Source organism: Mus caroli, chromosome 3 (assembly GCF_900094665.2).
Source record: "Mus caroli chromosome 3, CAROLI_EIJ_v1.1, whole genome shotgun sequence".
Lineage (NCBI taxonomy): Eukaryota > Metazoa > Chordata > Mammalia > Rodentia > Muridae > Mus > Mus caroli.
Window position 1 is genome coordinate 131,664,481 of NC_034572.1, and position 27,602 is coordinate 131,692,082.

The following is a 27,602-nucleotide window of genomic DNA, read 5'->3' on the forward strand; positions in this document are numbered from 1 at the left end:
TTTTGTAACATGATAGCTCAAATATTAAAATGTGTATACTATTCAGTTGCCTCTTGTTTTCTCTTCTGAAAGAACTGCATACGGACTGTGGTCCTGTACACAGTGAGACTGCCCACCAGCAGGCATTTTCTGCCAATCCTCTCTGCTCTCCTTAACTGCACTCGGATGTTGGCTGCTGAGCAGGGGGCGGATGCCTCACAGCGAGTGGAAGCCCAGAGCTGTACGGGTCATGGAATGTCATGAAGGGACTGCTCTAGGACGCTGTCTGGGAGACCATTTCCCCTGAAGAAAAAGTGAGGTGAGCTACATCATTGTGCCTGGAAGGGAAGGAGGAAGATGAGGTAGCTTCTAGTTGGAAGACATATTACTAGCTGAAAGCAGGACAGTAGGTAACCCCGAACTCTGGCCATGCGGAGGTTTCTGCAAGCTTTGCGACCTGGGATGAAACTACATAAACAGATAAACAGTCTTAGTTTAAGGCATTCCTGGAAGGGAAACAGCTTTCTACCTGTTGTAAAGGACTTACTGCAGGTAAACCTGAACTGTGAGCTTTAGGGACTATACAGGGTAATATACCCATATGTCACTGGGCCAGCACTGTCTCTTCATTGGCACCTTTCACATCCTCATCTTGTTCCTGCTGAATTAAGGAATTCCCTTTACAGAAGCTTAAAGCAAACAGGAGATGGAAATCGCTAACTTTCGATGGTAGCTGGAATCCCAACTATTTTGACGGTGCCTGACACTTCCCAATATTTACCTGACTGAAGGTATCACACAATTCAAATAGTAGTGCAGTGTGTAGTCGTCCCTCTAATCCCCACTTTTATCTCTGTGATTCCACTTTCCTATGCCAAAGCATAGGGGAATTATGAGTGAGATAATTCCTAAAGATGATCCAGTCAGGCATCTTCTTTGCCTCCCACTACTGAGGGAGATAAAACCCATGCCGGAATGGCTTCCCTCTTTCCGAGTGCTTGATTTGCTATTTGTTGAGTACATCTGTTTGAATTTGGCAAGAAAAAAATTCCCAAGACGTGCCAAAATGAGGTCTTGGTAGAGCATCTTAAGCTCATTTAAACAAAACAAAACAATCCCAAAAATGTCATAAAAAACAAAAACCAAATAGAGCAAAAGAACAGTTTGCATGGTAAGCTATCCCTTGATTAAAACTCTTAGGTATTCAATGTTGGTGGTACAGCAGTGAACACCATTTTTTTCCCAGCACCTGGGAGGCTGAGGCAGGAATATTGGAAGTTGAAGGTTAGAGATCCTGTCTTCAAACAGACAGCCAGCATTAGACTAGCACTGGCTGATACACGTTCACTTACTACTGTTGTTTAAACTCCACATAGTCTTTGGAATACACAGTGATAAACAGCTTTTGGCTACATGCTTAAAAGAGTTCATGAGGGTTGTCTGGGGTGTACAGTCTCTAACACAACAGTTCCATCATGGTGACATGAATCTGCCACCAGTATCTCTTGAAGAGACTAGAAGCCAAGTCTCTAATAACTCAGTGCTTCAGTGCACCTACATCTCCAGCCACCCTCTACTGACATTATAGTAGGATGGCCACTTGCTCTCATGGTGTCCCCTGGGAAAGTACATCCTGAGTCTTTTATCTGGACCCCTTGGTACCCACTCAAAGGAGAACTCATTAGCAGGTCTCCTGCAGGGCTAAGCTTCTAGGATGCTTGGCTTCCTTCTTGCTCAGGCACTGCGCTCTCTCCTCTGTGTTGGGGATTGGTTCTAATGCTTTGTCACAGGGAATCTGTGGGTCCAAATGCTGAAGGTCCCTGGCCTCCAGTTGGTTTTTGTTGATCAATAAAGAGCCAAAGGCCAATGGCTAGGCAGGATAAAAGAGATGGGACTTCTAGGTTCCCAGGGAAAGAAAGGAGGAAGAAAGAGCTGCCCCTGGAAGGGCTGCCCAGGAGGGTCTTAGGCAGCAAAAATAAGGGACTGCCCAGAAGGAGCCAGGGAAGTAAAGATAAAATATGGATGTAGGAGGTGTTAAACCAGGAATACCAGAGGGGAGTGTTTGCTGCCTGCGAGGAGTCTTAGAAGTGTCCAACCATAGAGCTAGTCAAGGCATATCAAAATTAAGCTGGTGTGTGTGTGTGTGTGTGTGTGTCTTTCATTCACGAATCCAGAGGGCTCTGGTGGGTGGCTGGAAGAGCAATCTGGTGGGAGCCAAAGAGGTTTAACTAGGTCACAGCTACACCTCTGCATTTGTGAAGTAGCCCAGCATCTCCCTTGTAGAGTTTGTAAGCTTCCCCCCACCCCCTTTTCTTTTCTTTCTTCAAGGCAGATTCTCCTATGTGCTGTTTTGACTTCCTACCTCACTGAGTCATACAGGCACAGCCTCTACTCAACTATCCTACCTACAAGTTCTCATGAAGCCTTCTTACAGAAACACTGAATGTTGGATTTAGGTCCAGCCTTAATGGACAAACTATATGCATGAAAATAAAATAATTTCTAATAATGTCACACTCTGGCATTTGGGTAGACATGACTTTGAGGCTGACTCTAGTCTATGCAGTCTTCTTTCTCCTTAGAGAGTTCTACACACACACACACACACACACACACACACACACACACACAAAAAACACAAGACAGCATTCACTTGTTTTTTTAGTTTTTCCCCACAGTCTTGAGTCTCTACTGCTATGAGTAGCCTCATCTATCTAGAGATAACTACAAGTTAATTTTGCATCACTTGTAAATACATTTAAAGTCAACAGTCCAAAAAGAATAAAGTAGACATAAATTATTCAGAATACCAGCTGATGCTGGAGTGAAGAACTTCTACCTCATGCTTAGAGGCTACCTGAGCCAACAACAAACAGCAATAAAGCTGATACCTGTGGACTGTTCACCATTTGTCAGAGAGTAAGTCAAGTGTCTCATATGTTAGATTTCTTCATTTCTTCTCAGAATGCTATGAAGTATGTGCTAGTTAACCTTCTTTTTTATAGACAAAGAAAACGAGGCTTGCAGAAATCAGGTAATGCCTCAAAGTTGCAGTGTTTGCTAAACTGATGTCGCAGTTCAGACACTGAGCTCCAAGCACTGCTCAGCATTTTCGGTATAAGAAAACGAATCCTCTCCATTTGCAGATGAGGGAGAAAATGTAGAGAAGAAGACATCGTTTCCCAAAGTCTCACACCTAGTGAGCCTGGGATGCTAACCCTGGTCCGATTGGATGTAAATCTAAATTCCTTTGACGGCATTTGTCAGTTTAATTCAACAAGGACCTGAATGAGGAGAGATGAGGGGAAGGGCACTATTGGCTCTTTGAAGATACAGCGGATCACAAAAGGAGGAGGTGGAACCTTGGAGCAGGGCATGGCCTGTTTGTCCACGAGCTTATGAAACCCATGTCAGCCTGGCGTGCCCAGTTGCACAGGGCTCCTCGCTGTGTGACTGCGAGAGTGTGCACACGGATTAGCAGGATAGGAAGGGCTTCACACTGCTGCCCTTGGATGTGGGTCTTGGGATTCTCACCAGGGACTTTGCTCATTGATAGAAGGAATTTGTCTTAGGGCTCAAGACACTGCTCCATTCACATCTCCTTTCACTCCTCCCCCAACTCCATTTTATTTTTTTTTTTTCCTCTTCTTCTCCTCCTTTTTGCTTAGCTATTTTATAAACATTTTCATAATCCACTCATAGGTCCCATGTGCTTCCGGGAGCTCTCATTCCTTCTTCAGACTACCTCTGAGGTCATGTTGAGTCTTAGTCTCATCTTTAAAATAAACTACAAGATTGCTTAGCTTGCAGGGGTTAATGAACAAATTAGATAATAGATTAATGAGCCCATAAGCACTACATACAATTATTTGAAGGAAAATTCATTAAGTCATAAAGAAAACAAATGAGCTTGACTGAGGTCATTCCTAACAAATTACTTCAGAGGTAAGAAAGTCATCTCTCCTCTTTACACACTGCAGAAATTTGGACCTATCTCTGGCTTTTAATAATTTCCCTGACATAAAATCTTCTATGCCATTTTCCCACAAAGTATTGAAATGTCTCAGACCTCCCTAGAAATGAATGCCCAAATGGATATTTCTAAGACGAGGTCTCAACTGTGGGAATGAACCCACCACCACCAAACCATTCCTTGTCAGACTGTGCAATGACTTATTTTCCATTCATTCATTCATTCATTCATTCATTCAGTTTACAGTTCTCTCTAACCTGAAATCATAAGGTAGAACAGGCTAGCCTCAAACTTTAGGTCCTTCTTCTGCCTTTGTCTCATTAGGCATTGTGGGTGTATGTCACTATGCCAGGCACACTTCTAATTAGAAAAACAAATTTACCACAACTTAGGCATAGTTGAGCCATCTCTGTTTGAACTTGAAGTTTTTCTATTTTGAAATAATCCAGAACAGACTGTGGGCTTGTTTGTAAGTAGACCTCTCTGACAAGCAGGTCTTAACTTGCCTGCAGCTTACTCTTGTTAGGTAATAGCTGGTCCCACTCTCAGTGAAAATGGTTGTATCATTCACAACAAGCTGGGTGATTACTTCAGTCCTTGGGTAAGTTGACTACTTAAGAGGACTCTTCCCAAAGCAAACTAGGCATCAAAGAAAAGGGGAGGAGCTTGTTGGTAAATGAGATCCCAACGAAAGGACAGTGTGGTTTCCCTTTTAGCAAGGGAAACCTAGGTAGGCCAGAAAGATGTGGTTGGTCTGAGTCTGTGTCTAGTTAGGACTTTATTGAAGGTTAAGGTTGATTAGGGTGTTGCAACTTCTGGACTTGAAGAATCCACCTGCTAGGGTCTGGGGAGATGGTCCTGCCAGTAAAGTATCTGTCTTGCAACTCTGACTTGAGTATGGAGTTTGTATTCCCAGCTCCCATAGAAATGCTTAATGGGCAAGATGGCCTCCAGCATGCAGGAAGTTGAGACAGAAGATCCCTGGACCAAGCTAACTAGCTAGCCCAAATGAAAACTTCAGCAAGATGCGCTTACCCCACGATGTCCCCAGGTGGGTTTTGGGCTGTAGGTAAGCCCTGGAAAACTGCTCTGGCGGTAGGGAAGCGCTGCAGTCCCTGGGCCTGTAAGGAGGCTGGGTCTGTTTGGTTCTCAGGCTCTCTGACATCCAGGTACCATGGGATGCTGTGGAAGTGCTGAGAATGGAGTAGGGCCGGCAGACTGAATCTAGCCCCAGGGTGTGGGGGAGGGAGGGGATGAGGGATGGGGAGCCTCAGCTGTCCCATGGGTGAGATCCTTGTCTTGATGATGGCAGTCTTGGGCTTGGTGGCTGGGAGCACAGCCTTCTACGGGAGATTAGACTGCGGCTCTATAGGCAAAGGCCTTCTCCATGGTTCCCCAGGGTGGAAGCTGATGAAAAGAGGCAATCCATGATTTTAAGGCATTTACTGTCATGGCCAAGAGTGGATGAGTAAAACCGTACCACACTTCTCAGCATGGGCCTGAGGTTAAATACCTTCTGCAGGGAGAAATGTCTGGGAAGGAGAGTTTATTGGCTAAGCCCTTCAGGCCATTAGGTACCTCATTGAAATGGAGATCTGTCTTGAGCCTATTCACATAGGAAATGACTGCAGGTCATTTCCTCTATAAGTGGAGGGGTTTAGGGAGTTGCCCTTAGGTGACTGATGGCCACAAATCTATGGGGGGGGGGGGTTTGCAGCGACAGGGGCCTGGTGCCTGGGAACAGGCAAAACACCTACCGTCCCTTCAGGGTTTCTGGGGCTTCAAGTCTTAGCTCAACCTACCTTTCACAGTCCCACATCTCCCTACAGTGGGGTTCTCTACCCACTCTTTCATTGTAACCAGGTGTGTTGTATAAACACACTCAGCCCATTTAACACATTCAATGGTGGGTCTTTGAGACATAAGTCTTTTCTATTTTTCTCAAAGCCAGCCTCCAACAAATTTCCTTCCACTTAATTTCTATCTCAAGGAGCTGAAAATATTTGACACAAGAGTGGGGTGTTAGTCTAGGGAGGTGACTATCGGAGATCTGCTTTGCTGGTAGTGCAGAACACAAGACACTTCTGGGTAGAGCAGCCAGAGCAGAAAGAGCTGACTCATAGTGACTGCAGAATTCTTGTTCTCAGAAGGCCCAGATAGCAGTGGACCTTGAATGAGACAAAAGGAAACAAATGGAATGATTGGTGCTGAGGGGTCGTGCATTTTATAAAATTATGTGCAAGGCCATGTGTCACTCCCTCTCTGTCACAATCTTCATTGTCCTTGCAAACTGTGTTATATTTCAGCGTATATTAGATAGGAGTTGGGCCCTGGGGAATTTCTACTTTATATTCTGGCATCTATAATCAGCCAGAAATGTCAGGGCTGGTGTTAATGAAAGCAGTCATGATGATGTCTGTGGTCTTCAATCTGAATGTGTCCTTGCTGTCTTCTGTATTTCCAGTCAGCAGTTCCTGTGTAGATAGCGTGACTTCAGTTCACCCTCCTCCTGACTTCAGTCCTCCCTCCCCAAAGAGCAGGGCTGTGTGCTGTTCTGTTACTTGTAACTAGTTCTGTCCTTTTAGTGACAAATAGTTTAAAATTATCCTGAATTGAGGGATGGAAACTTTTCTTCTTTATATCAAGAGAAAATTCATCTCAAGTGTTTTGTGTAGGTTTCTGTGTCCATGATTCAGAAAGCAAAGGAGGTGCTTTCGTTTTCTTAGCTTGGAACCTCTGCTAAGACAAAGATTTGTCAATATAAACAGGTTGAAGCAGAAGTGAAGAAGTTCAGGTGAAGTACTGACTTCGACCACCCCTGCTCACCACCCACAATAGTACTGAAGACCAAAGTACTTCAGAAAGTAACATCTGAATAGGGCTTGAACCTCTACAGTGAAGATGTGGCCTACAGACATTTCTCCTAACATTCTGGGCTTCTACTCAGTATTTTATTGAGGCAAGTCAGGAGGAAAATGTTGTGCCAGAAAGTGTTTGTGAACCCCAAAAGACCGCCAAAGCGCCAGCCAATGCAATAGCATTAGGGTCTTTAATTTACAAGTTTGAGCTTGGCCACACCGCCGTCTCTGATGCAGCAGAACCGGAGGGTATAGCTCAGAGCTCTCAGCAGGACAAGGCTTTATAGGAAATGGCAAGCAAAGGGGGAGTGGGTGGAAGTGAGGGGTTAGCCAGGCAAGCATCTAGTTGTATGACTATTGTAAGCTGATAGATCGGTGTTCTGAAGCAAAACTCAAAACAATCACAAATGGTCTGAAGCTGCATCTGAAACAGACTAATCTTTGATTGACTGTTTCTAGGAAGTAGCTAAGGAGTAAGTCTGGGGTATGGGCCAAGGACAAGCCATGGATTCCTTCCTGGTACTTGGGTGCAGCCTGGGTTCAGCTATAGGTCAACTGTCTTTTAAGATGGAGGCTGGTCCCAAGATGGAGTAGGTTTGGTCTCTCAAAAACGTTGGAAAGAGACTTAAAGCAAGAACACATAATGAACTTGCCTCATGGGACGCTTTCTTCTTCCAAGGCCATGTCTCTTGCCTTTGGGTTTCTGGGCCAGCTTCCTTCCTAGCTGCTCAGGTGTTGTTCACATGGATTTTCTGTTTGTTTGCTTGCTTTTTCCTACAAGAAGCAGCTTCCAGGCTCAGTCTCTGAAATAACTGTTAAGCCTCAGTAGCCAGGAGCTATTTTCAACATGTCCTAGCCAGACACGTGGGAACATTTACCACCTACCCACCCTACATCTTCGCATTCGAAAATGTGTGTGTGTTCGTGATTGTGTGTGTGTTTAAAGAGAGATAAAACCAGAAGAAAAACCAACTTGGGTTTATTTTTCTCCACTGTACTTGACCTTCTCAAATTGAAATTCCCATCAAACAGCAGTCAATTGGAAACTGGACAAATGAAGACTTTTATTCAAAGCACAGGTGACATCCTTGTCTTGCTTTGAAAGAAAAAAAAATCCTCACTATTCTCTTGAGTTGGGTGTGCGTGCAAAGGCAGATGTGCTGAAGCTGCCAAGCATGGTCTCCAGGGCGGCCCTCGGAGCTGGCATCAGTGCCTAGCAGAGGATTAACCTCCCACATCAGGGCAGAGCTGGGGCTCTTCCACTGCCCTGCCCCTGGCATGCCTTGTGCCCACAAGGCCTGGCATAACTGCAGAAAGGAGGCAAGGATGGGTTTCGGCTTGCAGCTGGTTGCCTACAGCTTACGTTCTCAGCGTTAGACTGAGAGAATGTGAGAAACCAAGGCAGAAAGCCCACCCTCAAGGTTTGGTGATTAATAAGGTGGATCAAAATTCAGCAATGTTTTCCCATGATGCCGGGTGACTAAGCACTTCTGCGCCCTTCAGTGATTACAGTCCCATGGCTCTTTCTTCTAAGAACTCAACCATCTATTGATTTCCATTTCCATGTTTATGAGATGGCTTTCCTCCCCGGTAGCCTTAGAGAGATATGGTTATTATCATTTCTGTTTTTACTTCACGAGTGCCCCTACACCTGTCTCACTGACACTTCTCAAGAAGCCACAGATGGAAACAGTTGGCTTCTCTTTGTGTTTCCCAAGTATACAGTGTGTCCCATTAAGCACTGGCCACCTCTGGAGCTGATACTTTTAGCTAGCTCTTCTGACTTCAAAGGCTCTCCTCTATCCCTGCTGTCCTTCTGGGACAGGGTGATCAGCATCCTGGATGAGCTGATGAGAAATGGAAAGGAACAGTGTCCTAAGAAACAGGATTAATGACCCCACGGTAACCCTGCCCAGTAGGTTTCGGAATTCACAGTCTAGGCAAGGCCGCTTGAAAATAGTGGCAATCAGCGAGTTTCCATATACCTGGGCCTCTCTGGGTCAGGGCACTGGAAATTCTGCATTCTCGGACCTTCCTGCTGTTTGAGAATCTGATGAGTGATCAACTCATGTATGGATCAAAGTTTATCTATCTCTCATTTCTGATTTTCGGTAGAAGTTGATATTCGGAGGACTCTTGATGTCCAAACTTTGGGAAATTCGAAATTCCTGAGGCTTCTAGGACCTCATAGCTAAGCTATGCAAGGACATTTCTCTATCATCTCAAACACTTAAAAAAAATCCAAGCAATAAATCAGAATAATAAACTATATGACTGGAGTCAAGTTGTCACCAACATTTGCTCCTGGTTATGAATGGAACAGTGTACTAGCAGTTTCCTCACCACAAATCCTTGAGACATGTGAGCACTGTAGCTACTGTCTGTCCCACTTGCACACATGCTAGGTGAAGCCACCTAAGTGGGAATACAGGCCCTGAGACAAGCACACTGTGTCCCAAACCCTTATTCTTAGAGCACATTTCATAGAGTCTTCCCAACTTGCCCAGCAATCTGGACTGTGTGGGTTCTTTTCATGACAGACTTTCCTTAAGTGCTGGGATTAAAGGCATGGGTCACTATGCCCATCTTTAATGTATTGTTAAATTCGGTTTATGTTAAAGCCTTGGTAATATATTAAGGCCTAGATTGAATGTTAAGGCCTAGGTAGCAGTTACCTGGCTAGCCTATAATTATAAGGAAACTTTCTCATATGTTTCTACTGCTATTAGGAAATTTTCTAGTGCCAAGATTGGTTACATATTCTGTTATATTCAGTGGCCTTGGAAGACAATCACAATTAAAGTCAATAGAACTGTTTTGTATAGTTACCCACAATAATCTTGGACCCGAACCAACCACCCAGAAGCACGTCTTGCACCTGTGTACAAGCTTTTATGGTATAAACTGCCTCTTGGATAAACTCCAAAATAAGAGAGACACCTGCACCAATATAAGAAACTACTTGGAATAAGATTTCCATTTTGAGTAGTGGTCTAGTAAAGTTTCAGTCCCCAAGGAGGTCTTGGGTACTGATATCGAACTTGGCAGAAAGAGACATGTAAGTGCGTAACTGATATCACCACTGGCAAGTTCAGACATGAGTGTTAGACAAGGCATGTTGCCTGTCACAGGTGAATACCCCAACCAATGGGAGCAGGATAAGTGTACAACACAGACCTGTTCCTATGGAAATCCTTTATCCCTAAATCCTGGTTGGCAAAATAACATGACACAAATGTTTGTGGATTTGGGGCTTAAAAACCCTGTAGGATTTTAATTCAGAGTCATGATTCAATTCCTGAATCTGAACCATTGCCCTGGTTGACCAGTCCTGGGGTGTATGCTCAATAAACCATCCCTATCTGACTGAGACCGGTGTTTGTGTGGTTTGTGGAGCAATTCCTGCACTCCAACGGTCTACAAGCCTTTTATTAAAGATTTTTGCATCTACCTCCATCAGGGAAGTGGTCTATCATGTTTCTGTTATTTTATCCTTATCTAACTTTGGTATCAGGGTAACAGCCTTGACAGGATGAGTCTGGTGTGTTCCTTCTGATTATATGGAATTATTTGAAAAGTACCATTGTTAGCACCTTTTAAAGGCGTTATGGAATTCAACAGGGAATCCTACTGTCCTGAGGTTTCCTTATTGGAAGACTGTTATTATATCAATATTTCTGTTCATTAAAGAACAGTTGTTTATATCTACTGAATACAAACTTTATATGTTATATGAGTCTCTGAATTTATTCATTTCTTCTAGACTTTCCAGCTCTTTGAATATAAGATGGTCAAGTATTTTTTTCCCATGATTGCCTCATGTCTGTTCTTCTGTCTTTCTTTTATTTCATTAATTTGGTCTTCTCTTTCATTTCGCTAGTTTGGCTAAGGACTATTTGATCTTTATCTTTTCAAAGATGCAAAGTTTTACTTGTATCTTTGTCTCCATTGTCGCTTGAGTTTCTAGTTCACTGATTTGTCCAGTTCCTCTCGGTTTAGCTTATACTTGCTTCCTAATGCTTGCCCTGAGTCATTAGCCTATTCATTCAAGATCTGCCTTTGTCTCGTGAACAATCACAGTTTTAAACTTACTTCTTAGCCTTACCCCCCAGGATGGCACCTGGCACTGCCCTGTAAGACACTGAGTGTGACAACTGTGGCTCCTCTGCACAGCTGTACCACCAAGCAGAGTCACTCCCTGCCGCACAGTGTCCTCCTCTGTACTCAGGCCTGAGCCGGTCCAAAGCCAGGGATTAGCCATGTGCTGTCCATTCCTTTGCTGTGCGTTCTGCTGTTTTTCCCTACTTAGGCTTTCATCTTACATCCTTTGTGTTAGCCCTTGCTCCCAGCCTCTCCCTGTTCAGAAAGCATCACCTTCTATCCTTTGCCATTTGACTTTTCTCATTCATTGCATTGTTGCTCGGAGGAGGAAGCTTGTAACCTGATGCCTTACCCTGGAGACTTCAAGCTGTGCATTTTTAGTGTGCCTTTCCATATAGAATTTGTATTTATTCTCTGAGAATTTCACACACACATACAATACATTTTGATCATAGCCGTCTGTCTTTTCCTTCCTTTCAGCTCTTCCTGGATTCCAAGTCTCCCCCACCCCCCAGCATAATAATTTTTTAATTGGGTACTTCCCAACTTTCAGCTTTGGACATTTTTTTAGCTAGTTGATTCTGGGGAGAGATGGATTGGCAACATTAAAACCTTATTTAGCATCACCTGGCAGATCAACATGAGAATAGTTACTTTTCAGCCTAGTATGTTATGAAGTCTTGCAAAACCCTTAAGGAGTTTATCAACTGAGAAACTTTTCCTTTGTGCCAGCCCCACCCTTGTTGGCTCTCTGCTGCCTTGGAGCCAGCTCCACCCTTGTTAGTTCTTTTGCCTCTGTTCTGAAGAAAACAAGCTTTTGTTGCTGAGCCTGGGCTTGGTCTTTGATGGTTGAGATTCAGAATGTCTGTCTGTGTCCATACCTGCCTATCTCTTCTCCTCCATGCCTACAACATGAGCTGGGGTTCTCCACCATTGCTGCCAAAACAACACCACTTGCATACGAGCCTGGTCCACTGGCAATGCTTTTACCTACTGGGTTTACTTTGGCCAATGCACTAGAATCACTGATTATAATTACCACTTCTGAATTAGATATAAATATGTGTGAAATCGGACTTACAGCACCTACTGCATCATGTCGAGAGACCTGTGGCCATGTTTTCCGTTATTCAGAGGAAAGATTTTGTCAATGTGTAAGTAGCTGAACAACAAACTCTGGCAAATATCTTCCGGGTTGGTAAGAGCCCTTATTCTATATTTCAGGACTGAAGAGTTTTGTCTAAAGACAGAAAACCTGCCTCACTGTGTCACCCCACAGGAGTGAAATTTTGTCACTGTATGGAGGGTTTGTTGGAGGCAGTAGTGTACCAATGTGACAGCTAGCCAATGTCACATAAATACCTTGGACACTCTCCTCTCAAAGGCAAAAGCAGATCCAGAAGGGTCTGGTGTTGCTGCCTACTGGACAACAGTGGCTTGGAATGATGGAACAGCCAAATGCTTGCACAAGTAGTTTCCTTTAGGAATGCAAGAGCCTCTTTGTATAGCAGGATTCTGATTCCCTCTCGGTACTTCTGGATACCTATGTGCGTAAGCAGTAAGCAATTCTGTGGGTAAATAATGTGATCTTGAGCCAAATGACAGGTGTCCTGAGAGCAAGGACAAGTTATAATTTCCCATCTCCATCGCCTTTACTGGTTTTATACATTTTCTTGCATCTACTATGCATACATACAAACATATATTCCCAGTGATAGAGAATTCAGGGACTTGAGGCAACTGCTCCTAACTATAATGAAGAATGCAGTGTGTGTGACAAATAACACAACATACGTACATGATATACAATTGTATGTGTGTGTTGCTAAGAATGGAGACCAGATCAAGGCATGTGCTCTACTATGGAGTCATACCCCAACCCTCATTTATATTTAACCACATTTTCTCCAAGCTATATCGAGTACAAATGGAGTGCAAATACAAATGCCTAACCACATATCTAAAGTCAGCTGCCTGACAGAGCAGCTTGCATGTAGAAGCAATGCAATGCACTCTGTGTCAGTTGGACGGAGCTGAACTAACACGACCTGTTTTTATATTCTCTAAAATAAAATGGGTAAGGGTGTTTTCTGGTCCTTCATAGTAGACTTGATTATCCAATGTTTGTTAGATTCTTATTTTTGTCTAATCATCATGTGTATTGTGTTTCTTTTCACCACTTGACTTGCAGGAGGGTGGAGCTTCTTGGGTTGGGAAAATTCTAAGGCTATGAATCATGTTGCCAAAGGCAAGCAGAACTTCCAAGTCACGCTATTTATTGAAGGCGGAAGATGCTGGTACTCATAGAAGAGTGAACCGTGCATACTCAGAAGACGTTCCTGTTTGCAGACCACACACCCAGGAGAGGCAGGATGGGCACCGCTGGAAAAGTAAGGGAAACGTTTCGGCTTGTTCGGTCTCTTGAGCTAATAATGGGGGTTGCTTCTGAGAGATCTGAATCCAGGAGAGAAACAAAATACTATTTCTTGAGGAAGGCAAGGCTGTTAAGTAAGCACATGTTGGGGAGATGTGGGTAAATTGCATCAGAATACAATAGCAGCAGGATTCAATTGAAAACCACATGCTGAACGTTCTCCCAGAAAGCAGGGAAGGGAAGTAGAGAACTATGATTTCTATGGACATTATTCATAGTTTAATTTCCAGCTAGCCAGTCATTTGGTCTGGATAGCAAACTGTTTCCATAAGGAGACTTCAACAGGGTCAGTGGTATCTCCCCAATCCCTTTCTAGAGTCTAAAGGGTCCAGGATCTCCTGTGCAGCTCTTGGGGGATAGTGCCCTACTGTTGAGAATGGAAAATGTTAATTCAGGAATGCAAAGTCGACAACAAAGAAACCACACGTTCCGAGTTTCTGAGGACATGTTTTATATCACAGTACAATTGCAAACACTCTTGGAAAATAGGACCGTGTTGTGGATAAAGCATGTTTATTCCTTTAGAAGATGACAGGGCCAGAACAGTGACAGGAACTCAGAAAACAAGGCTGGCTTTTTTCTCCCTCTTGCAGATTGGGTTGATCGGGTTCCTGCTTTAAATGCGTGTGTAACCGCTTGAGATGTTGGGAACTGTTTTTGGCGTTACTTTTAAACAACTTCATTTAGTCTTCCTTAGAATTTTAGGAAGCTAAAGATGATGTTTGAAGTCTGGGAAGCATGAGAGAGGAGGTCTGAACACTAGAACCTGAAATAACGTTCCCCGCAATTGAAGAGAAACGGAATGGAAACATCTTAGTTGGAGTCAGAAATCCAGTAAAGACCGATCGATAATCCGGAGAGTTAGCTTCGCACTGTGGAGTCAGGAGCATTGCCCTTAGAAATGAATGACAGAGTTGGAATGAATCTTAAAACACTTTCAACTCCACACAGCCCTTTCTGTGGCCTCCGTCATGTGACTGCCCAGCCACTGTTAGAACATTTCCAGTAACCGGGAATTCGGGAACTCCAGGCGGCGCTCCTAACTATGATCAGGAATCCAGCACACATGACAAATAGCACAACAGATTTAGAATGCTGACTTGGGGTGGGTGGGTGATGTGGTCCCCAAACTGTCCTTCTGTTTCCATGCATCTCAGGAAGAGAGGTTCCCTTAATATCAGGACTCCTCCTGTTAATTTTCTGATGCTTCATTAAAAAAAATAAAAAATGATTATAATAGCTTGCTAAAGATGCCATTAACAAAGTACCAGGACTGTGAGGCATAAAGAACAAGGATTTATTTGCTCATACATCTGGAAGCTGGGATCCTGAGAACAGAGTGTGGACAAGATTGGTTCCTTTAGGAGCCTTTTCCTTTGCTTAGGAGTACTCTGCTTGTGTTTCTACATGGTCTTCCCTTCCCTTAACCTCACTGTGGAAATAGCCTACAGGACTGCTCTGTCTAACTTCAGTGACCACATTGTAACTCCATTGCAACGTGAAAAGACCCAGTCCGCAATTGCTTACCATCAGATTCTGGGGTACTGAGCATTAGAGCTCCAACATACAAATGTAATGACGACTTTGGGCTAGTACAATGTTTATTCTAGAGAATCAGGATGAACAACATATGGAGGAAATCAAGCCATGTTCTCATATTATCAAACTAGCACTGACAGTTTTTGCCTGGCTTGTTTCCTTATATATTCCTCAACCATATTTTATGTGCTCTACTCATATAACACACAAATATCTTTGACCTAATTTTCCATCTTTTTAAAAAGGCTTATTTGTTTTATTTATGTAAGTTCACACTATCGCTGTCATCAGACACACCAGAAGAAGGCATCAGATTCCATTGCAGATGGTGGTGAGCCACCGTGTGGCTGCTGGGAATTGAACTCAGGACCTCTGGAAGAACAGTCAGTGCTCTTAACCACTGGGCTGTTCAGTATCTTACACTGATGTGTAGGTTTAGGTCAGTTTCCTCTGTTCTTGTTTACATATTTCCCTTATAGTCCTGAGACAACCTCTGAAGCATATTTTTTCCCCCTACACTTTGTTCTCCCCGAGGCTGATTTTTAAACTGGAACTGTGGGATAAAAATGTCAATACATGCTCAAGTGTCTTGATGTACTGAGCAGATCGCCTTCCGAAGAGGCGAACCTGAGTAGGTTCGCCCATTTTACTGCTTAAACAAAATCAGGCATTCTTGTTCAGTAAAAAGTCATTATTAACTTGATAAACAGAGAACTATAGCTTGTTATTTCTGCTCTCTTAAAAATGTTCTTAAGACCAAAAAGAAACATACCACAAGATATGTGGTAAATTTGTACACATACACACACACACACACACACACACACACACACACACACACACACACATATATATATATATATATATATATATATATATATATATATATATATGTATATGGCTTAAGTTCTCCATGCGCATCTCCTGGGATAGAGGAGCAGTTAGGTGGGCAGACCAGTGACTGGAGACCTTGATACTTCCTTTATACATTTGATTAAGCTCTCTGTGTGCCAGACAGAAAGCGACTTTTACCATTTTACATTACGCATCCTCTCAGAGCACCTCTGTGTTCTGCTGAGACAGCCTGCTGTCCGTCAGCATTCAACACGTGGAGATCATTGCACATGCTGTATTCCCAGCACCCAGGAGCTTGAGACAGGAGGATTGTTAAGTTTGGGGCCAGCCTAAAGCCTGAGTTACACAGCAGGATGAGAGGACAGGATAATGGCCTCTGAGGAGCAATTGTTTCCTCTATGGCATTTTTTTTCTACCATTGTTAAATATAAAAGTTACTCTGTGCTCTCTGTCACTGTCCCTAGCAACTTTCTCACATGTAGTTTCTCACATGAGAAAGGCACTGAGGTGTCTGAAGGGGCTTGTATGAGTTGGCCAAGATGTTGAGGAATAATGTGTTGTGAATCAGGACACAATGAGTATTTTACATTTTGTTTTATTTTTACCTGTATGCTCTCTCTCTCCTTCCCCACCATGCGTGCACATGTGTGTGCGCGTGCATGTGTGTGTGTGCATGTGTATTTGCCATGCATGTGCATTTTTGAGTGACTATAGGTGCCTGTGTTCCACTTTGTGGAAGTCAGAAACCAACTTATAGACTCCCTCTCCCTCTCACACACATTAGAATTTGATAATCTTACTAAAACCAGTTAGCAGAAGTGCCTGGCAGCCAATTGCTGGGTAGATACTGTCTGTACAAGGTAAGCATCTCTGACTTGGGCTAGGTTTAAACAACAGTGAGGAGATGCAAAGACACAGGTGATGCTCCTGCAGCACAGTCACAGTCCTCAGGCTTCACCACGGTAACAGCCCATGTCTTCCTGCGGGTCATCTCATTGCTTCACCATTGCCACGTGGCTGCAGATGTAATTTAAGGCCAGATTAAATTCTTACAGACAGATCTCTGTGTTTCCTGGGTTACAGACTTGTCCTTTGTTAAGGAGATGACAGGTGTACTTATCTATTGCATTTGAAATCATACCAATAGACGAGTTTATTAAAGACTGTGTGAATCCCAGCCCTGACCACATGTGTTGCGTGGTCTTGGGTTTGTCATTCCATGTCTCTGGGCTGATTTCTCAGATCATTTCATCAGACAAAGGTCCACACAAGATGATCTGTAGGGCTTTAAGTTCTGTAATGGAAGGCAAGCATTCTTAGAAAATCAGAATGTTAGGCATGCTTCTCTGAGACTATTATTATGACTCAGGAGGTTTGCATGCATGATTAGCTCCAATAACCATGTTTGGGTTCTTAGGTTATTAAGTGCAAAGCGGCTGTCCTATGGGGAGTGAACCAGCCCTTCTCCATTGAGGAAATCGAGGTGGCCCCACCAAAGGCTAAGGAAGTCCGTGTTAAGGTAAGAAAGGGGCTTGGAACACAGAAACATGGAAACCGGTGTCATTTACACAGAGAAAGCCATTGTTGTGAAGCCAACTTCCTTTTAAATATCTATGGATTTATTGATTTAATGCGTGGGGGTGTTTGTCTGCACATATGTCTGTATACCACCACATTTGTGGTCAGTGCTAGAGGAGGCCACTGGATCCCCTGGAACTGGAGTTGCAGGGATGCAGTTGGGAGCTACCATATAGATGCTGGGAACCAACCCTGGGTCCTGCTAAGCCATCTCTCCAGCCCAGAGGTTGGCTTCTTAAAAATAGGTTTCCCAGCTAACTTACCCACTGATCATGTCTGTTGTTAGGAAATGATCGTGCTGGCTGTGAAATGCACCAATTACAATGCTGATCTAACTTATTAAAGAGAATATTTGTTGAATTTTGACGGATGTAGTGCTTGATAAAAAATGAACAATAGTCATGACCAAGAATTGTCTTAAAATCTTCTGGGATGGCAAGGTATTGAGATATGTATGTGTGCATGTATGTATGTATGTGTGTGTATGTATATATGTATGTATGTAGGTAGCATGTGCCACAGGGAACAGAACTTCGGGCATCATGCATGCCAGGCAAGTACTTTCCCAAGGAAATGTATTTCTAGCTATGCTTTCTTTTTTTTTTTAAGATTTATTCATTTATTATATGTAATGAGTACATTGTAGCTGTATTCAGACACCCCAGAAGAGAGCATCAGATCTCATCACGGATGGTTGTGAACCAACATGTGGTTGCTGGGATTTGAACTCAGGACCTCTGGAAGAGCAGTCCGCACTCTTAACCGCTGAGCCATCTCTCCAGCCCCTAGCTATGCTTTCACATCTTGCTTAGAGACAGGGTCTTAACTAAGTCACAGCGGCTGACCTTGAACTCACTTTGTAGCCTGTGTAGGTCATGAACTTGATGATCCTCTTCCCTCCGTATCCCCAAAGGATATGACTGCAGGCCTGTGCTACCAGGGCCACCTAGAGGATTCTCACTAGGAACTCCAGTGTGCCTCAGAAGTAATAGCTTCCTGTAATGCCCCGCCCCCCCGCCCTTCGGACAACCTTTGGTCTAGACGTCCATGTTTAGGGGCCTTTATGCTAATCTCTTTTGACCTCTTCCCTGTAGAAGGCATAAAGATCCAAGCTGGAAGAGAGGCAGCAATGCCCTAAGTCCTCAAAGCCAGAGTTCGTGGCCCGAGGCTTGCTTTAGGCTCAGGCTGGTTTAGCAGCAATTCCATAATGTGAGAAAATGATGCAGAGTTCAAGAGAACTGTTTGCTGGCCGTGCAATGTCATTGCTGTTTATTTGTTTTCAACACAGATTTTGGCCACAGGAATCTGTCGCACAGATGACCATATAATAAAAGGATCGATGGTGTCTAAGTTTCCAGTGATTGTGGGGCATGAAGCAGTTGGGGTTGTGGAGAGTGTTGGAGAAGGGGTCACTACAGTGAGACCAGGTATGGAGGCCTTAATTAATAATGTTAAAGGGAACAGCACATGATCCACTAGGGGTCAGCAGAGAGACGCAACTTAAAGGAACTGTAGGCACGCCAATCGTACCTAGTAAAGTCAACTCGCCAAATCTCAGTCTTTAACACTGCTTTGTAGTACTTATAACTCTTAGAATATTTTTAAAATATTTATTTTACGTATATGAGTGCACTGTAGCTGTCTCCAGACACACCAGAAGAAAGCATCAGACCCCATTACAGATGGTTGTGAGCCACCATGTGGTTGCTGGGAATTGAACTCAGGACCTCTGGAAGAGCTGTCAGTGCTCTTAATCTCTGAGCCATCTCTCAAGCCCCCCCAGAAACATTTAAAGACATTTTTGTGTATAATATAGGTTCAAATCACACCTGTTTCACCTGTTAATTATTCAACTAGTTAATTAATGTAACTATTTGTGTTCCTCAAAGTAACGTTCCAAGGCTGGCCTGAAACTCACTACATAGCCCAGGCTGACCTGGCAATCTTCCTATATCAATCTTGTACTGGGATTACAGGCATGAGCCACCAAACCTTCTTACTTCATACTTTAATACAAATGAATGACATCTTATGTCACGCTACTTTCCTTCTAGGTGACAAAGTCATCCCCCTCTTTCTACCACAGTGTAGAGAATGCAACGCCTGCCTGAACCCAGAGGGCAATCTCTGCATTAGGAGCGAGTAGGTGGCCGTTTTTTTTCACCCAGTCATTTGGGTACCCCATGGTAGTTTCTGGATTGACATAAGGAATGTGTACATTTGATGTATCAAACAGTCTGACAGGCCGCGGAGTATTGGCTGACGGCACTACCAGATTCACCTGCAAGGGCAAACCGGTCCAGCACTTCATGAACACCAGCACCTTCACCGAGTACACGGTGCTGGACGAATCCTCCGTAGCGAAGGTTGACGGTGCGGCTCCGCCTGAGAAAGCCTGCTTGATCGGCTGTGGATTTTCCACGGGTTATGGAGCTGCTGTTAAAACTGCCAAGGTAAGAATTGGGGCCGGCTAGCATAGCTTCTGCCTTCCCGCCTGACAGCCTTTCAGAAGGGGATTTTCACAGAACCCTAAAGCAATTTGAAAGAGGTGGGATCAAAGTCGAAATTTTATTTCTAAATACATGGAGCTTCTTCAGCTTCTAGATTTACTTCCTGTCGCTGCCGCATCTCCTTCTGGCCAAATCACTAAAGTTTAGCTTCCCCGGATCTCTTTTTCCCACCAAATGCATCTTGGTGATGCTATGTCAGCTTGCTGGAGAGTCTATAAGTGAAGTGTGGCAGACTGGGTGGCTTAAACAACAAATGTCGACTGCCACAGAGTCCTAGAAGTCCATAGGTCAGAAGTCTAAAATTGGAGTGCTGGCACGGTTGGTTCCTTCCAGCTGCTGGGGGAGGGCCTGCTTCAGGCCTCTCTTCTTGCCGTGTACATGGATGTTAATAGCCCAGTCTTTTCACATCATTTTCCTTACTGTATCGTTATATCTGTTGGCATTCCCTCTAGGCTCCGCCCCACATGTGTTACCTGGCAACAACCGGCTATGCCTGACTCACTATAAAAGGGTCTGCTTGTTCCCTACTCTCACTTTTCCTCTTGCTTCTACTACCTCCCCCATTTCCCCCCTCCATTCCCCTCCCCCCTCTCTGCATGTGCTCACGGCTGGACTCTCTATTCCTCTCCTCTCCTCTCCTCTCCTCTCCTCTTCTCTTCTCTTCTCTCTCTCTCTCTCTCTCTCTCTCTCTCTCCCATCCCACCCCCCTTCTCTGTCTCTACTCCCTCAACTCTCTTCCCCGTGCCGTAAATAAACTCTCTTCTATACTATACCATTGTATGGCTGGTCCCTCAGGGGGAAGGGATACCTCAGCATGGGCCCTGCATAGGCACCCCCTTCCCCCACATCACACCGCAACCCCACCAAACACATCCCTGGCTTCTTTTTCTTTTTATAAAACACAACAATATCTAAGTTTCATTTGGTGTTGTGAGAACACCAGTCACATTGAATCAGGGATGTGCTAGTCGGTTTTATGTTGTTATAACAGCAACCCTGAACAAGGGTAAAGAAAGCTGTTTTATTAGGCTCGCAGTTTTGAAGACCACGTGGTTCCATCTGTTCAGCCTTTGGCTAGGGACCCCTCCAAGCTCTCTCGAAGCGTAGGTGCTGAGATAGGAGGCAGCATGCACAGTACAACGTGTGACCTTATCTTACCACAGCCCACTCACCAGGAAACTAACCACGAATGAATCCCCGCTGAGGCCAGTGCCTTCAACACCCTGCTCACCCACCCTTAGGCCACACAGGTTTCATGGCCTCTTTCATGGTCGGTTACTCTGCACACAAAGTCCCCAGCACACAAGCCCATGAAAGACAGCTCTAACTTCATCCAAACCACAGCAAAGCTTTTCTCAGCCACATCATTGTAGCTCAATGACTTCTGCAAAGACATTCTTCAAACAAAACAAGATGTTGAGGTACGAAAGGTTCACGTTTCAACAGGTGGGTTGGAGGATACAGGGAAGATCAGCACAGCTGCCATATCACATGAAAATGCTAGTGAGTTTTTAAATGATCACTTGGATCCAATCTTTGTTATTCTTCTAGCAGGAAAATAACCACGGGCTGAATCCTTCTTTAATCTAGCACAGTGCCGGGTACAAAGCCCAAAGTTGGTTTAAGTATGGTAACTTTTACATTGAATTGCATGTGGCATGGAAGTTGAACTTGGCAGGATTCAAAAAAAGACAATATATTTCAAAATGACTCAGAGTCAGGGTTATTCAGTGCTGTCCTTCAGACCAAGCCTAAAACAAAGCAGAGGGCTTTGTGGGAAAGACAATAGGGAGGCCTCAGTGTTTGCCTAAGCCTCCTATAAGAGCAGAGGGGGTTGGGAGTAGGGCCAGGCAGGGTACAAAGGCTTCTGGTCTGTGGCTAAGCCTTTAGGAAAACCTTCTGTTCATCTGGCAAATACTGCTGGGCTTCAGCCAATACTTCTTTTCTCAGTCATCCTTCCACTTGTGAGTCTTCATGTGTCACCCTCATTCATCTGGCCCACGTCATGGCAGTCCCGTGACGTCTGTGCTCCGGACACTGAGAATGCTTTGCCGGTTTCGCTGTTAACTCTTTGAGGAACCTTTCTCTCCACAGGTCACCCCTGGCTCCACTTGTGTAGTCTTTGGTCTGGGAGGAGTTGGCCTGTCAGTCATCATGGGCTGTAAAGCAGCTGGTGCCTCCAGGATCATTGGAATCGACATCAACAAAGACAAATTCCAGAAAGCCCTGGCCGTAGGTGCCACAGAGTGTATCAGTCCCAAGGACTCCACCAAGCCCATCAGTGAGGTGCTATCCGACATGACAGGCAACACCGTACAGTATACTTTTGAAGTTATTGGCCGTCTTGAGACCATGGTAAGACTCAAGATTCAGGAAGCCACAAAGTACCCAACCTACAAGATGTATTGAGCCTAAAAGGGATTTTTCATAGCTTCATTAACAATCAATTATGGAAATATCTGTAACTCAGGCCAAAAACCACAGGGCTGCTGAGATGGCTCGGTGAGTAGAGGGACTTGTCTCCAAGCCTGATGACCTGAGCTTGCTTCCCAAGACTCACATGCAGAAGGAAAGAACCAACTCCTACCAGTTTGTCTTCTGATCTCCATGTATGCACCATAGCGAGCACTCAGCCGTTGTCATGCCCATATACAAATAAATGCATAAAAATACAATGAAAAACATAACAGCAGTTTTACCTAAAAAGTCACAATCTTTAGATCAGTTTTACCTGATCCTGTAAGTATCATATCACGCCATTCTCATGTGACTAGAGGGCAGGGAGGCAACCTGGGGTCCATAGTTTTCCTTGTACATGTGGCAGTCTTAGCAAAACTTATTCCATTCTTGAATCTGTGATGCAGACTAAAAAACGTTAATGAGGGGATCTGGGGAAAAGGAGATTGGTTAAAATGTGATCTCCTCCTCCAAATCCTTCATGTGAGCTTGCTTATCCTGCCTCTCAATCCCTACAGAACACAAACTTCGCATCCTGAATTATGTCTCTCTTGTAGCACCCCAGTGCTGGACTTTACACAGTACTTGGAATTAGAAAGTCCTGACCTGGAATTAGGAGAACTGGAAAACGGAACAAAACCCATTTTGCTAACAGTTGCATAATAGATGAAATTTCTCTGAAGCATTTGGTAATTGAGATAAGCTTTCAGCTCATGGTCACTGTCATATCCCTTTTGTAGTGTCACCTACACTTTATTCTGTAGCAACCTTGGCAGTCTAGGTTGTACTTTACGAAGCAAAGAGCTGGATCCACTATGAAGTCTACTGTTGTTTTAATTCAAAGTGTTATTAATGACTAACTGAAAGAGTAGGTGACCAAAACCATTGCCTTACCCTTGGAGATGTCACCGAGAGAAGAAACTCCTTTGCCCCATAGTTTAGTATTTGATTTAATTTTCAGACAAAAAATTTCAAACATTCTAACTAATTAGTTCAATTTCATTTAGCTCAAATAACTTAAGGCTCGTCTGAGATGTTGATGTTGTTATAAAAGTATCACAGGGATTCCTCTGTCTTGTTAGTCAGTGAGAATCGACTAAATGTACTAAGAACCACAATTACACTGGCACAGTTAAGGCTACTTCATACCTTAAGAGCCACAGGAGATTAATTACTAAGGACTAAAGTTGCATTGGGAATTTTTAAATCAAGTAGAGACCTAAAGACCAAGTTTGATTTTGTTGATGGAAGCCATGTTAACTACTGGAACCCTGGCCATCCGTTGGTCATTTCCGAGTCCACGATCTCCATAAGCAACAATCACCTTCATTTTAATCTCAGGTTGATGCACTCTCATCTTGCCATATGAACTATGGGACCAGTGTGGTGGTTGGTGCTCCTCCGTCAGCCAAGATGCTCACCTATGACCCAATGCTGCTCTTCACTGGGCGTACGTGGAAGGGCTGCATCTTTGGAGGTAAGAGCAACTGGGCCTCTGGACAGTGGGAAGTAACTTTGGCTTTCCTGCCTATCAAGTAAGAGAGACTTCTGTTCTCGACTCCTCCCCCTGAAAACACTTTCTTCCAAGGATGAGTGGTAATGACCCCAAATGGAGCACTCATAGCAATCACACAAAAGATAGCTATCTGTTCCTTATGTCTGAGAGATGTGGAAGAGTCACAAAATCTTCTCTTAGCTGAAGTAGGAGAATAATGTTGATAACAAATGACCAGAAGCAAGAGAGCAGAGCAGGAGACAGAGAAATCCACGGCAAACACTCCCTAGAGTGCACACAAATACAGGAATCATTACTGACCATTGTGTCAAAATGCAGGTGGGGTAACCTTGACTAGAGCTGAAGCATCAGTGGGCTAAAGTATGAATCTCTGTAGAGTGAGCTCACTAGAAAATCAAAGGGGCTGGAACCAGAAACAATGCATGCTGGACGATGGTGTCTGTGTACAAATGTGGACAATTGTGTACAGCACAGAGATGTGAAACTGGAAGGAGACCAGGAGCCAACGAGGGGTTTGTTAGCCTTTATTTCTTAAGGTGGGAGAGACACAGCTCATTTATTTGCTGGGAATTTCAAGGGGTGGGAAAGGGACGGTCATAATGCACAAGAGAAATGACACAAACACCATGCCCTGGAAGGTGAGGATTACGTAACAAAGCACAGAGAACAAACTTGAATTCCCCCACAGGGTGGAAGAGCAGAGATGATGTACCTAAACTGGTGACTGAGTTCCTGGAAAAGAAGTTTGACCTGGACCAGTTGATAACCCACACCTTGCCTTTTAATAACATCAATGAAGGATTTGAATTGCTGTATTCGGGGAAAAGGTATGTGTGGTGGCTTTTGACTCTCTCCCATGGGCTACTTTGAAACTTTGATATTTATAAATGTATCCATTTCCTTTGGTTTTTTATTTTGGATTATTCAAACTATCCAGGTGAGCACAGTTACTTCTTTCTTCTTCTACTTCTTCTTTTTAAAATTGGATATTTCCTTTATTTACATTTCAAATGTTATCCCCTTTCCTGGTTTCCCTCCCTCCCGGAAACACCCAATTCCATCCTCCCTCCCCCTGCTTCTATGAGGGTGTTCCTTCACCCATCCACTCACTCCCACCTCCCTGCCCTTGATTCCCCTACACTGGGGCATCTATCGGGCCTTTGTGGGGCCAAGGACCACTCCTGCCATTGATGCCTGACAAGGCCATCCTCTGCTACATATGCAGCTGGAGCCATGTGTACTCCTTTGTTGATGGCTTAGTCCCTGGGAATTCTGGGGGTTCTGGTTGGTTGATATTGTTGTCCTTTCTATGGGATTGCAAACTCCTTCAACTCCTTCAGTCCTTTCTCTAACTCATCTTTCTACTCTTAGAATGTCATCCATATATGAGCTCTTTAAAATCCCATGGACTTTAGTGTTCCACAGCAGATGGATCTCATTGGCCATTTTTTAAATTTATAAAGCTGCTAGAATCCTCACACATGGCCATGATGACCTTTGGCACAGTTCCCAAAGCTCTTTGCTAACTGCGCTTGTTTCCTGGGTTTTGTTTCTCAGATGTTATTTTTGCCCTATTCAGATGATAAAACTGAAGTTATAAAAGGCAAATAAATAATATACAGTCTCATGGGAGCTGTGCCAGAGTGAACTGTGTACCACACAAGCCAGACTTCTCACCTAGAGCCCTGCAAGGGCCAGGGAAACTGAGTGTTCCTCAGGTAAACAGTGAGTGCTCCTCAGGGAAACAGTGAGTGCTCCCGGCATACCCCTTCTCCCTTCTGATCACTTGGGCAAGAACCAGGTGGAGTATGAAGAAGTCCAATTTCAGTTACCCTTATGGATGTCTGGGACACGCCTACAAGATCAAAATGGACGACATTCATTGGTTCTATAAATATTGAGCATCTACAGTGCGCAGAGGGTTTGGATCCTGCTAGCAATAGCAACTAACATTTCTTCTTAACATTCTCTTTATGCCTGGTGCAGTCTACAGAATCATAACATTATAAACGTACGCTTAAATTTTCATTTTTAAACAGGTAAACCACAGATGGGTTTCCGCCAGAAGCAAATGTCAAAGCTCATTTATAAACAAAACCCATATTTTAATATGGCTTGCAAAACAATTGCTTGTTGTTTTCCAAATATGCAAAATTACTTTCTGAAATTAGACCCTACTATTTCCCTAGTGCAGTAACTTCCCAAATAACATCTGTAAACCTGAGCCCTCCTATTTCCATGAAGGACCCCCAGAGTGTCCCATTCACATCCAGTTCACAGGACAGTGCATTTCTACACCTAAGCACAGAATGGCTTTCATTCTGCATCATCCTGACTCCTGCCCACTGTGTGCAAAGCAATGCTGAGTCCTGCAGGCAGCCTGCACCCCCTTCTCCTCTCCCTGCCCAAGGTCCTTTTCTTGGCCAAGTCTGATCGTGGCTGCTCTGGATGTGCTGACATGGTAACTTAGTGGGCCTCCTGTTGTGTTTTCCAATCCTAGTCAGTTCTTCAGTAGCAGACACATTCAGGCTGTCCCCAAAACCAGTATCTAGGAAGGGTTTTATTACTGAACTGAAGTCCACTTTAATTTATCTAGTCTACTAAATAATAAATTTACTTAATTTATCTAATTTAAGTTATCTAATATTCAGTAATGAAGAATGTATCACCCACTCTCCCCCAGCCCCTGAACAATCTGGGGATGCAGGGGAAGTAGGTCTTGCCCACTTTTACCATCTCTTGTGCATTGAGAACCCCACAACCTCTGGATTATCTTTCCTGTTCTCCCCACCACAGCCTTAGGCCTGTGTTTGCTGGACAGAATCTTTCCTGTTAATGACGACAATTAAGCAGATGCTTCCAGAGTCAATTCAGTGTCGGTCGGCTCTGGTTCCCTGCCAGAATGCACAGAAGGGGTGGACACCAAACCCAGATGTCTTTCCCATAACAGGCTTAACCACAGAGTTTCTATAATAGGAAGGAAAGTTTTTCTTGATTGAATATATAATGCATACACACACACACACACATTCAACACATGACTAAAAGCTATCATTTTTCCATTTCAGCATTCGGACTGTCCTGACATTTTGAGTTCCAGAGACCTCGGTGTTCTGTGCTGGGCTACCGTGACCTGAAGCCTTGCTCCTGACAGTGTTCTCTGAGATCACAAGTCTGTCTCAGAAGCACACACAGAAGCAGAGCTGGGGAAAGACAGAGAAGCTTTCTAGAGTCTGGCAAACCTTTATCTGCTTAGTTTACGGAGTGCCTAGGCTTAGCAGAGAACTCAGCAGTAACAGTAAATGTTCTAATTTGTGTTTTCGAAGGCTATAATTCTATATTTTATAAGCATGTACTTAGGGTTCTATTTGTTGGAAGAGGGATTGTTTTCAGAATTTTACAGTTGTTATGGCTTAAAACAGATGCAGCATGTAGTGATGTATAAAATGAATTTTTCAAGAAATGACCATCAAAACCACCAGAGCTCTCATTCTGTTTTTTAACACAAACACTTTTAAAGCATGTTATAAATTAACTTGAATTAGATTGTGAAATTGGACACACAACTTGATTAGATTAAGAAAGAAATTGGGAAATTTAAGGGAAGGGCACATTTTTCAATGATTAACTTGGAGAATTATCATTATGTAACTTTGTGACATGGGAAAAGTACAGCCATGTCTGGAGATGTTAGTCAGTGTTTATCAATATAAGACAAGACATTTTTTAGAATAGCAATTAAGTATAACCGCATTGTGATATTTACCATACTAAGTTTAATAAAGTCGAATTACAAGTCCTT

General features: G+C 43.8%; 1 protein-coding gene across 1 annotated transcript; it reads left to right on the top strand.

The window, feature by feature from the left end:
* The first annotated feature begins 265 nt into the window (after nt 1–265).
* Nucleotides 266–27,602, top strand: Adh7 (alcohol dehydrogenase 7 (class IV), mu or sigma polypeptide). Its single transcript, XM_021158413.2, has 10 exons — nt 266–298; nt 13,103–13,301; nt 17,157–17,258; nt 18,606–18,744; nt 19,372–19,459; nt 19,554–19,770; nt 21,922–22,182; nt 23,626–23,761; nt 24,489–24,627; nt 26,869–27,602. Exons 2-10 carry the CDS (start codon nt 13,284–13,286, stop codon nt 26,891–26,893), a joined length of 1,125 nt encoding a protein of 374 aa, XP_021014072.1. The 5' UTR covers nt 266–298; nt 13,103–13,283; the 3' UTR covers nt 26,894–27,602.